Source organism: Nycticebus coucang, chromosome 22 (genome assembly GCF_027406575.1).
Source record: "Nycticebus coucang isolate mNycCou1 chromosome 22, mNycCou1.pri, whole genome shotgun sequence".
Classification (NCBI taxonomy): domain Eukaryota; kingdom Metazoa; phylum Chordata; class Mammalia; order Primates; family Lorisidae; genus Nycticebus; species Nycticebus coucang.
Window position 1 is genome coordinate 28,578,042 of NC_069801.1, and position 13,376 is coordinate 28,591,417.

At 38.3% G+C, this 13,376-nt stretch overlaps 1 protein-coding gene across 2 annotated transcripts in view; it reads right to left on the reverse strand.

Moving 5' to 3' along the window:
• Positions 1-13,376, reverse strand: part of ZMYM6 (zinc finger MYM-type containing 6) — a 44,924-nt gene that overhangs the window by 13,920 nt on the left and 17,628 nt on the right. For both annotated transcript variants that reach the window (XM_053575155.1, XM_053575156.1), the window contains exons 5-14: positions 11,195-11,366; positions 10,906-11,097; positions 8,428-8,578; positions 7,938-8,053; positions 6,223-6,528; positions 5,880-6,030; positions 5,060-5,232; positions 2,968-3,115; positions 1,639-1,779; positions 258-295 (exon numbers count right to left, since the gene is read on the reverse strand). In XM_053575155.1, coding sequence (XP_053431130.1) covers positions 258-295; positions 1,639-1,779; positions 2,968-3,115; positions 5,060-5,232; positions 5,880-6,030; positions 6,223-6,528; positions 7,938-8,053; positions 8,428-8,578; positions 10,906-11,097; positions 11,195-11,366 — 1,588 coding nt within the window. The remainder of the gene's footprint in view (positions 1-257; positions 296-1,638; positions 1,780-2,967; positions 3,116-5,059; positions 5,233-5,879; positions 6,031-6,222; positions 6,529-7,937; positions 8,054-8,427; positions 8,579-10,905; positions 11,098-11,194; positions 11,367-13,376) is intronic.

Sequence of the window (13,376 nt, forward strand, 5' to 3'; positions counted from 1 at the left end):
ATTCCAACTAGGTGGCATTAGCCAATATTTACAGAATAAAGAACCTGAATACAAATAATAAAATAAAGAAGAAATGCATTCTCATTAATAATGTAGGGTTAAATTATAAGACTTAAAACAAAGGTTAATAAATAATATATTAATCTAGTTTTTTTGGAGACCAAGGTGCAAACCAAAAACACTGTTTGAATACAATATCCAAAGTGAAAATAAGCTGAAGCGGCATTGTCAGGAAAAATATCAACAAAAAAACTTACATCTTCAGTGATCTTTGCTGCCCCTTTAATAACTGCACCTGTTATAAATTAAAATATGTATTATTATCTCCAGAATATACAGAAGTAAACTATGAGACCAAGACATTACTTCGCTCACTAGGGTGGGAGTCTAGACCAGAATTTCTAAAAAATGGTCCAAGGAAACTCTGCATCATTATCAGCTGAGTACTTGGTAGAGGCAAGGATCCCTGGGCCACAACTCCTTCCTACTGTATTAGAATCTCTGATGGTAAAGGAACGGGTATATTAAAATCATTCAGCTTCTTAAAAAATAACGCGCCTGTAATCCTAGCACTCTATCAGCCTGAGGTGAGTGGATTGCCTGAGCTCAGGAGTTCCAGGCCAGCCTGAGCCAGGGCGAGACTGTCTCCAAAAATAGTTGGGCACTGGGTGGCGCCTGTGGCTCAGTGAGTAGGGCGCCAGCCCCATACACCAAGGATAGCGATTTCAAAACCAGCCCCGGCCAAACTGCAACAAAAAAATAGCCGGGCGTTATGGCGGATGCCTGTAGTCCCAGCTACTAGGGAGGCTGAGGCAAAAGAATCACCTAAGCCCTAGAGCTGGAGGTTGCTGTGATGCCAGGGCACTCTACCGAGGGCAACAAAGTAAGACTCTGTCTCTAAAAAAAAAAGCTGGGCATTGTGGCAGGCTCCTATAGTTACAGCTACTTGGGAGGTTGATGCAAGAGGATTGTTTGAGCCCAAGAGTTTGCGGTTGCCATGAGCTAGGATGATATGGCACTCTACCCAGAGAGACTGAGTGAGACTCTTAATTAATAAATAAATAAATAAAAATAAACGACAGGCCGGGCATGGTAGCTCACTCATCCCTTTAGTGTTGCTAAGAAATATTGAAAATACTAATTAATACCTTAGAAATACTAACTGATCAAAATAAAGTCAAGACCTGGTATAAACAAAAGGGTCGCACACGCTGTTTAAAAACTAGGTTCTAATAGCACTCCAGGAGGCCGAGACAGGTGGACTGCTTGAGCTCAGAAGTTAAGAGACCAGCCTGGAAAGAGCAATACCCCATCTCTAAAACTAGCCAGGCACTATGAAGGGCACCTGTAGTCCCAAGTACCAAGGAGGCTGAGGCAGGATTGTTTAAGCCCAAGAGTTTGAGGTGAGCTATGATGCCACAAGCACTCCACCGAGAGTAACAGACTGAGACTCTGTCTCAAAAAAAATAAATAAATATATATATATATATATATGCATACCACTTCCTTTCCTACTCACATCACCTTACTTGCTACCCACTTCCCTTAAAGAAAGTAGGGCACATTTCTTTATATAATGTAATGAAAGTTATTACCAGTAAGAACTACTTAGGCTAGACAACTCTCATCAGCTCATACCTTTTAAAACACTGTCAGTGATCGCTGTGGGCTGGGCCGCAGGTATTTTTGCCAGTGATACCACATTGGTTATAACTGGTGTTATATTTGTCCTTGCAGAAGGGAGCACCTTGAAAGTGGTTTGTACCTTAGAAATATTAACTGATTAAAATAAACAAAGTTAAGACCTGATATAAACAAAAGGGCCACATACCCACACACCCTGTTTTACAACTAGGTTTTCAAGGAGCAATGCAAATATCTAACTCTGTATAATGTTGGGTTAGGTGATTCTGGTTAGATTAGTGATCACTGGAATTAAAGAGAGCCTGATTCTATAAAATTCTATAAACCTCAAAGGACATTTAACAGGTAAAAATTCAAGTATTAGCTTCAGGACTAAGCAGGTTGTTCTATTAGTGAATATTAAAACTCCTACACCTAAGCTCGCTTTAAATAAAAATTTAACATCACAATTTTTATAAATAACTTGATGAGGGAACCTGTCCACCCACATAAACAATGGTTTTCTTAAACCCACATTACAAAATGAATGTTCTACCACCAACCTGACTGGTCCTAGGCAATGAATGGCTAACAGAAGAGATTAGTACAGGCATGTATGATTAAGATAATGCAAAGGCAGGCAAGGGCCAGACTACAAGGAGCCAAAGCACATGGAAACTGCCAATTAGGCAGCAGCACTCCAGGCTTGAATCCAGACACAATACCAAGGGTTTCAACCTAATATTTAGAAAGGAAAGCTATTTTATGAACACACCACACATCTATCTACTCACCTGGATATTCTGACCACATTAGCTGCCCTACTTGAAAAAATATTTTATTCTTAGCCAGGAAAAACTTTGCTACCCATGAAGAACTGGTCTACTTTTTTTTTTTGAGATAATTAATGTGTTGTTATTCTTTTCTGAGCTACGAGCAAGTTTTGGATCAAATCTTAGGCTAGTCTCAGCAACTGTATTAATGTACTTGTATCTTCGCCTTTGTTTGCCCTAATTTTCTATTCTTATTTCCAGTTTAACTGAATAGCAAATATCCCTTAGGTTGGTTATGTACAGATCAATTCAATCCAAAGCAATCATATCTAATTTTCTTATAAAAGTTAGTGCTTAGACATTTATTGATTTTTGTTGTTGTCTTGATTAAGAAAGCAAAAAGCATTAGAATTTATTTTCCCTCAAGGGCAATCTTTAAGGGTTCTTTAAGGAAATTAAGTCTATTTGAATCAAGAGAAATTTTGTTTTTATTATATTATTTACAACCATACGTGCTTACAGTATACTCTAGCACTGACATAAAGATCCTATTAGCCAAGTTTAATTTTACCTTTATTTTGTGAAAGAGAATCATTCATCATTTGCTGATGACAAAACGCCAAGACACAAAATAGGTTACAGAAATGTTTGATGTTGCCTCGCCATTTTATGGACTCACTTAGCTTACCCTGTCGTTTACAACCATCACACTTGGCCATCTAGAAAGATATAAGACAAGATAGGCTCAAAACTATAAAATAATGAAAAGATAACATTAATCATAAAACCAGAGGCACTATGAAAACAGATTATATAAATCAGTGGAGACAACAAAATGTAAGGTACTCACCTTAAAATATTATCACTAAAATTATATTTAATTACATGTTTCATTTTGATGTCGTAAGTCAAGAGAATATAAACACTGTTTTTTCACTTTCGAAATTACTAATGAAGCAATCTAAAGATAGCTTGTACTTTTAAAAAAAATTAAGAAGCAACTTACTGTAGTAGAAAACAATATAGACTTTGGAGTCATAAAGACTTGATTCATCAACAAATATCTAATCAGACACCCTTTGTCTTAAGCACTCTGATTGGTCCTGATCATATAATGATGAAAAGATATTTACCTCCCTCTCAAAAGAAAATCCTATTTTGAGGAAGAGATAGACAAGTAAACAATGATTTCACTAGAATGTAATAGGTACTGTCCAGATTTCAGCTCCCAGCTTCCTCAAGGGCACATTACTTAACCTCCTTGGACCTCATTTTTTCCCTTTATTTATAAACTGGCAATAATATTCTAACCTCTCGGGACTATGGTGATTAAATGAAATAATACTTATGGAGCACCAGATATGTATTAGTAGCGGTTCAGTTAACTGTAGCTATTGTTATTAGCCTTTCAAAAGGTAATCTTTTTTAAAAGGAGGTGGGTAAGGTTGTCAGTCATTGTCATTTAACCTATAAAGCAAGAACAAGATCTGACTTCAAGTTCCTAAAAGTAACCTGAATGAGGGAGCCAATTAAGGAAAACTGTGAATTTCTAACCTGAAAGTGCCCAGTTATTAACAAGGTCAATGTGCCTTATAAGAAAGTAAAAACAAGGGCGGCGCCTGTGGCTCAAGGAGTAGGGCACCAGCCCCATATACAGGAGGTGGTGGGTTGAAACCCAGCCCTGGCCAAAAACCGCAAAAAAAAAAGAAAGTAAAAACAAAGGGAACATATCTTTAATCAACAGCAAAGTCTCCAGAAATCCTATGCTCTTTTACCCCAAAGACTTCATGTTTATATTCAATCAAATTTTGCTATAGTACCAAATAATTAATTTTACCTAGCTCTAAACACCAAATTTTTCTTTTCTTTCTTTTTTTTTTTTTTTTTTTTTTTTTTGTGGTTTTTGGCCAGGGCTAGGTTTGAACCTGCCACCTGCGGCATATGGGACCGGCGCTCTACTCCTTGAGCCACAGGCGCCACCCACTTTCTTTTTTTTTTTAATACATGCAGAGGGTACAAGTTGAATTTTGTTACATGCATATATTGTATAATGGTTGAATCTCGGCTTGGGGTGTACCCATCACCCAAGGAGTACACACTGTACACTGTACCCCACAGGCAATTTTTCATCCCTCAACCCTTCCAACCCCCTTTTGAATCTCCAATGTCCATTACACCACTGTTTGTACCCTTGTGTAGCCATTGTTTAGTTATAACATGCAGCATTTATTTTTCTGTTCCTAAGTTACTTCACTTAGGATAATGGCCTCCAGTTCCATCCAAGTGGTTGCAAAGAATAAAATTTCATTCCATTTTATGGCTAAGTAGTATTCTATGGGGGGTGTGTATATATACAACACATTTTCTAAATCCACTCATCAGTTACTAGGTACTTAGGTTGATTCTGTATTTTTGTGATTGTAAACTGTGCTGCAACGAACACTTAAGTGTGGATATCTTTTTGACATAATGATTTCTTTTCCTCTGGGTACATACCCAGTTAGTGGAATTGCAGGATCAAACAGTAGATCTATTTTTAGTTCTTTGAGAAATCTCCACACTGATCTCCACTAAACACCACATTTTTCTTCACACAATTTGAACAAATTTGAAATAAAAAACAATTTGCACTAACTTCACCAAAAAAAAACCATCATATTTACCTGATAAAACAGAACTGTAAATTTGGACATGCAATCTTCACAGCAAAACTCTTCTAACTTCCCCTCCAATCGATTTTCTACCAAATTCGGGGATGTTTGTGAACAATAACTACACATCTTACAGTAGCTTCCCCATCGTTCTCCAAAGTCACGGGCAGAAAGGAATTTGCAAACTGAGAACCAGAGGGATGAAAGGAAGAAACATCAAATTTACATTAATGTAAAGGAGGTAAAGTGAGTTTCTATGGTCTTTTCTTAAAAAAGCAAATTTCTAAATTTGCTGACACAATTATTTGTCTCTAAATTAAAGCACTGTCTCTATATTCGTATCAATCAAATATACACATGTTTGTATACATACACACAAATCAAACTGCATACATATATACAAATCAAACTCATATTGCCTTATTTTTTTCACTTTTTAAATATACTTTAAAATACTAGGCCACGTACATTCAGAATCGTTAGATACAAAAGTTTCTTAAGCCAAGAAGCAATAATTGCTTAAGTTCTCGCTTTACAAATGAGTACAAGACGAAAAGTATCTCTGTCATAGTTAAATTTATGAAGAGAATTTTTCATATTAATACCATTGATGTAATTATTTTTGATAGTTTTTTTCTTGAGATTACATTTAAAAACATAGCCTTTAAAGTGAATTAAGTATAAACAATATAAAAGCCTCAAATTATACCTTATGACAAAAATTACTTAAAAATTAATCATGAATTAATAATGAATGAATTATCATGTAACATCATGAATTGTCATATAACAACCACATGCTCTGTGGATAAAAACGAACTTTTTTCTTTACCTTCACTACAGAATGGCTTATCAACCCCTGAGAATCTCACAGTCTCCTTTATAATTTTCTGCAGTTTACAGTAATCACACATTGCCATAACTTTATTTTTCTTTTTGTATTCATCAGAGCAAGTCTTGCCACAGAACAAAAACATTTTACCCTGCGGAGAAATAACAGTCATTAAGATCTAACTAAACAACAACAACAAAAAAGATCTAACTAAATAGTTGCTTTATCTTTAAGAAATCCTTTCCTTCTCATTTCAAAGCAAACTGAGCAACTATCAAAGATGGAAAGACAGAAGTGCTTCCAGGAGGTATGTTTATATTATCCCTTTCAGATCTCTCTTTACCTTGTAGAAAAGAAGTTCTGGTTTTGCAGCAAACAGATGATTACACTGCTGACACTTGAGTTTAACAACTCTGTGGGTTAAAACAACTTGCTGGGATTGTTTAGCAAGAGGCTGGAGACCGGTTGCGGCAGAGCCATTGGAGCCACTGGCTGAGCCACTGGAGCCACTGGCGGAGCTGGGGGAAGTCGCAGAGCTATTACCTCCTCCTGTAGGTACTGCTGACCCAGAGGGTGGGCTTATGACCGAGCGGCCCTGAGATGGGGGCACTGCTGAGGAGTGTGTTCCTTTGGGCTTGTTAAATACGTTCTGAACAAATACAAACAAGGCAAAGATTTTAGCAATGGAGAAATAACACAACTTGGTAATTCTGACTTCCTCATTTTAATAATTTCCTCACATTTTTTAAAAAACTTCTATCTCACAGAGAGTTTAAATGACTTTAAACTTCCATAATAGAAAAGGACTGAGAAATATAACATTAAACAAAAGTTCAAAAACTAGAACTCACGCCATCCAAAGACCTCCAGCACATGCCTCTAATAAATCACAGCAGGCTTCTCCTTCCCCTCCAAATACCACCTGCCCTGCACTCCCATCACCCACCAGCTCCTGATGGCTGTTAAGACACAGTAGCTGCCAGAGTTTCTTTCACCATGATGCCAGGGAGACTGCATCAGGCATCTTCTCACCTGGGGGATCACTAAACTCTACTCTTTCTAGGTGTGTTGCAGAGAGTGAGGGAAAAATGAGACAAGTGGATACTGACAATTCCATGACAGGAATCATTAGGTACCTGGGCAGGAATGAGAGGAAGGGGCATGTGAGCCCCATCTGGCTACTGTTCTTACCTTTACCTGCCCAAATCATATCCCACCTTCCAGTCTTTTGAAAGGGAGAGAGTCAAGGGAGAAAGTGGGAGGGAAGGGTAGTTCAGGGGAGGACCTTAAAAAAGAAAATTCAGAGGCCAACTATCTGGGCTAGGACATTTTGTAGAAATGACCTTCGGGAGTCTGGTTCAACAGACTTTTTATTTATTTATTTATTTTTTTTAATTTTTTTTTTTTTTGAGACAGAGTCCCACTATGTCACCCTCGATAGAGTGCTGTAGCGCCACAGCTCACAGCAACCTCAAACCCATGTGCTTAAGCAATTCTCTTGCCTCAGCCTCCCAAGTAGCTCGGACTGCAGGTGCCCACCACAACGCCCAGCTATATTTTTGTTGTTGTTGCAGTTGTCATTGTTGCTTTACCTGGCCTGGGTTGGGTTCGAACCCACCAGCCTGGGTGCGTGTGGCTGGCACCCTACCCACTGAGCTACAGGCACTGCCCACAACAGACTTTTAAAAAATGTTCTGGGCAGTGCCTGTGGCTCAGTGGATAGGGCACCGGCCCCATATACCGAGGTGGCAGGTATGAACCTGCCTGACCAAACTGCAACAAAAAATAGCTGGGCGTTGTGGCGGGCGCCTGTAGTCCCAGCTACTCAGGAGGCTAAGGCAAGAGAGAATCGCCTAAGCCCAAGAGCTGGAGGTTGCTGTGAGCTGTAATGCTACAGCACTCTACTGAGGGCGATAAAGTGAGACTCTGTCTCTGAAAAAATAATAATAAATAAATAAATAATAAAAAATGTTCTTAAGTATAGGCCAGCAATCAGTATTTTACCACAGATCAATGCCTAAGAAGACTGCAAGGACACAGCACTACCTGAGATCATACCTGGAAAGCCACCACACAGCTGGAGCTGCAGAAGCTGTATATAGTTCCATTTGACATGGCCAGGTGATACTGAGGGATTGCTGAGGTTTTACAACTATGACACAAAACCTGGTCACCTGGGCGACAAAAAATAAAAACCAATAAATAAGTTACACTAATGAACAAATGATCCAAAAATGTATCAGGAGAATGAAAAAATCAAATAACTCAGTAATATATTAAAAAAATCAAACTTTACAAAAATCTGCAAATCTAATTACAACTAACTGCAATTATGTCCCAATGAAACTAGAAAATACTATATATACCTCAATGAAGAAAATCAGTGTAAAACTAAATCATATATTTATCGTTTCTTTAAAAGTAAAGCAATCCTGGGTCTTTATTTAACCATACAGTTAAATTTGGTTTGTAACAAAATGAAAGAAAAGCAGTTACATTCTTCTTCAGTAGTTATTAAATCTATAAAATTATCAAATTTAAGCATTACCTGAAGAAGTAACAGTCTTAACTCTGTAAGCAGATAAGCAATTAATAGAGCAGAAAAGCTCAGTTTTTCCTGAGTCATTGGTAGTCTCAATCATTTCAGCTGAGGGCCTCAATGATTTCCCCAAGGCATATGGAGGTGTTTGGGCTGAATTCTATCAAAATAAAATAACATTTAGATAACTAGTACACACATATTTATTTATATATTGTAGAAAAAAGAAAAGCTACCTACAACCACTGCCTTCTTTTTTTTTTAATTTTTTTTTTTTCTTTTTTAGAAACAGAGTCTCACTTTATCACCCCCCGTAGAGTGCCATGGCATCACACAGCTCACAGCAACCTCCAACTCCTGGGCCTAGGTGATTCTCTTGCCTCAGCCTCCCGAGTAGCTGGGACTACAGGCGCCCACCACAACGCCTGGCTATTTTTTGGTTGCAGTTTGGCCAGGGCCAGGTTCAAACCCGCCACCCTCGGTAAATGGGGCCAGTGCCCTCCCCACTGAGCCACAGGCATCGCCCCAAATACTGCCTTTGACTGAAAGAAATATTTGAGCATGACAATGAGATCATACTATTGGGATGTGAGATAAAATAAGTTGTGCCAAAAAATAATAAAATATAAACTAAAAATACAAACTGAACAAAATTAGTTAACTACTCAGATATCTTAGCAAAACACACAAAAAATTTACAAGTAATGAATTATTCCAAGTGCCCATCGATCCACAAATGGATTAATAAATTGTGGTATATGTACACCATGGAATATTACACAGCCTTAAAGAAAGATGGAGACTTTACCTCTTTCATGTTTACATGGATGGAGCTGGAACATATTCTTCTTAGTTAAGTATCTCAAGAATGGAAGAAAAAGTATCCAATGTACTCAGCCCTACTATGAAACTAATTTATGGCTTTCTTTTTTTTTTTTTTTTTTGTAGAGACAGAGTCTCACCTTACCGCCCTCGGGTAGAGTGCCATGACATCACACGGCTCACAGCAACTTCTAATTCTTGGGCTTACGCAATTCTCTTGCCTCAGCCTCCCGAGCAGCTGGGACTACAGGCGCCCGCCACAACGCCCGGCTATTTTTTTTGTTGTTGCAGTTTGGCCGGGGCTGGGTTTGAACCCACCACCCTCGCCATATGGGGCTGGCGCCCTACTCACTGAGCCACAGGCACCGCCCAATTTATGGCTTTCATATGAAAGCTATAACTCAGTTATAACCTAAGAATATGGGGAAGGGGAAGAGGGAGAGGGAGGGGAAGGAGGGGGGAGGATGGACAGGGAGGGAGGATGATTGGTAGGATTACACCTACGGTGCATCTCACAAGGATACATGTGAAACTTACTAAATGTAGAATATAAATATCTTAACACAACAACTAAGAAAATGCCAGGAAGGCTATGTTAACCAGTGTGATGAAAATATGCCAAATGGTATATAAAACCAGTGTGTGGTGCCCCATGATTGCATTAATGTACACAGTTATGATTTAATAATAACAAAAAAAAAGTAATGAATTAGGTGGTCAAAGCATACTTTTTTCATCACAGATAATCAAAGATAACCAGCTAATTCATAAATCAAAGGGCCATCCCCACTGCTGACTCAGACATCAATCTAAGAGAGTCTACCACACCTTGAAGGTGTAAGACTTATGAGGCTCTTTAGCAGAAGATAGAAATATTTAATGTATATTTGAGATCCTGTAGAACTATTTGTTTTTGAAGCTGAAATTCATAATAAAATTTGCCTGAAAGCTTACCCATGTTTTAAGAAATAATAATGGGGGCAGTGCCTATGGCTCAGTGGGTAGGGCACCAGCCCCATATACCGAGGGTAGCGGGTTCAAACTCAGCCCCGGTCAAACTGCAACAAAAAAATAGCCGGGCATTGTGGCAGGCTCCTGCAGTTTCAGATACTTAGGAGGCTGAAGCAAGAGAATCACCTAAGCCCAGGAGTTGGAGGTTGCTGTGAGCTGTGATGTCACTGCACTCTACCAAAGGCAATAAAGTGAGACTGTCTCTTAAAAAAAAAAATCTATAACAAACAAATGTTGCCCAAATAATTATAATTCGTCCCAAAACACTTTTTAAAATGAAAAAGATATACTTCATTTAGATTCACCAATTTTATCACCTTTTAACTTTCCCTCAGGGTTTATTTATAGTATGACATTTTCTTGGCTATCAATATATCACAAAAAACTTCACACAGCAAATCATGAAATTACATTTATGAATTCTTAGCCTTGAAAAGAACCTTAAAAGGGAACTTAGTTTACCTGTATCATCTCACAACCACAATCACTTCTTAGGCTTAACACTATCAGAATCTATCCCATTTTTCTGGAAGGGAAATCACACACCAGGATGAACTGATGGGAGGAGCTCACTGTTTGACTTTGCCATTCATCCCTATATAACCAAGGGAGAAGGAGTGATCCTAATTGCATGCAACAGACTGATATTCATACCTGTTTATATGCTGTGACACTTGTTGAACTAAAAACCTTCTGAGATTGGCAAGGACCAGAGCTACTATAGCAATAGCTCCCACAGTTCTCACAACAGTTCATAGTGAGATTGTTGGTAGAGTGAAATTTTGAAAAACAGGCATCACTACAAAGACCATGTAGCACATTTTGATATTTGACTTCAAACCGAATCTAGGAAATAAGCATACATATTTAAAATAAGCAGAGTCAGTTTAAAACATCTCTGATCCTTGAGCAGAACCCCCATAAATGTGAAAACGTAACTCACATCAGCATTCTTCTGACACATACTGCACTTTGTCGAAAAGCTATTGGTGTAGATGGTAACAACAGGTTTTTTCTTTAACTCATAAGAAGACAGGCATGACTGGCTGCAGAAATCTTTGCTAGGAGAATTTTCGAATTGGGTTGTGATCACATCCTTTGTATTTAATATGTCTCTAAAAATAAATAACAAAGTCAAAATGAAATGTGTCCTTAACAACCATAACTTCTTCCTCAGTGTGAGCTAAAATAACATTTACTAGAGGCAGCTACTGTACAGTAGAAAAAGGCTTTGGGCTCAGCGCCCGTAGCTCAGTGAGTAGGGCACCGGCCACATACACCAAAACTGGTGAACCTGGGCCAGGCCTGCTAAACAATGACAACTGCAACCATAGCACTCTACGAGGGTGACAAAGTGAGACTGTCTCTTAAAAAAAAAAAAAATTAGAGCCGGGAAGGACGCGTTCAGGTTAGCATACCCATCAAGGACAGTGACTACCATGGCTTCCAGTGCTTTGGCCAAACCTCAGATGCGTGGCCTCTTGGCTAGACACCTGCGGATTCACATTGTTGGTGCATTTGTTGTATCCCTGGGGGTTGCAGCTTTCTGTAAGTATGCTGTGGCTGAACCAAGAAAGAAGGCATATGCAGATTTCTACAGAAATTATGATTCTGTGAAATACTTTGAGGAGATGAGGAAGGCTGGTGTCTTTCAGAGCATAAAGTAATTTTGGAATATAAAGAATTTCTTTGGGCTGATTAACACAGATGTTTGTCACTGACCCGTGTTCCTGAGCTATGAATATGAGTGATAAATAAACTATTAATAAATAAAAAAAAAATTACAAAACCATTATGAAGTGTATCATTTAGTTTCCATTTTACGGATGAGACTGAATCAGAAGATAAACAGCTTGTAAGAGTCATACTGCTGGTAAGCAGCAAAGGCAGAATACAAATCCAAGCGATCTGATTCTACAGTCCGTGGAGATAATCATTCCACTATCCTGCCTCCCATCCTGATCTCTACTATCCAGGACTGTTAAACTGGTAAACCAGGAAAGAATAATAACAACAACAAAATTACTTTAATTTTCTAAAACTCACTTAACCAGAAAAATATGACACTGAATCTTGCAAACCAAGTGAATATGCTTATACAGAGATGTATTAATTCTGAAAAGATATGTTTTCTATCTAAAATGGAATAAAAAAATTTTATTTAATTAGGTGAATCTCCCAGTCACATAATATATATTTGAGTATGACTTTATAATGAAAATCTATGCACCTAAGTGTACTCTAAATCATATGCATTCAAATGAATATTATACCATTAACATTTACCTTGGAAAAACCACAGCTCTTCCAACAATAATGTAGCTCAAAAATTTTCTTCTAATTTATTTTTTAACTTATTAAGAAATCTAGGGCAGCGCCTGTGGCTCAAGGAGTAGGGCACCGGTCCCATATGCTGGAGGTGACGGGTTCAAACCCAGCCCCGGCCAAAAATAGAAAAACCACAAAAAAAAAAAAAAAAAAGAAAAAGAAATCTAAGCACCAGAGGCAATGACTCACGCCTATAATTCTAGCACTCCTGGAGGCTGAGGCTGGTAGATTTTATTCTGGGGCTTTTCAAATAAGATTCCTTGATAATCTTCAAACAGGTGACAAGGAACTTTTAATCGAAACCGTATTTATCTTATAGCTTCTTTTAGATGATGATGATGATGATGATGATGATTATTGTTGCCTGGGCACAGTGGCTCATGCCTGTAATCCTAGAACTCTGGGAGTTCAAGGCAGGAGGTTGGCTTGAACTCAGGAGTTTCAGACCAGCCTGAACAAGAACAAGACCCCGTCTCTGCTAAAAATAGAAAAGTTAGCCAGGTGTTTGTGGCAGATTTCTGTACTCCCAGCTGTTGGGAAGGCTGAGACAAGAGAATCACTTGAGCCCAAAAGCTAGAGGTTGCTGTGAGTTATAATGACATGACCACCCTCAACCCAGGGCAACGGAGTGAGACTCTATCACAAAAAAAAAAAAAAAGAAAGAGAAAATCTAAGAACAACGTTTTTAATTTTATAAACCTCATATTTCCAGTATTACTCAGTTTAATCACCTACTATATTGATTTGATAGGGTGTCAAGTAGCCAGCCGTTGGCAATTTGTAAAAATCCAACCCAT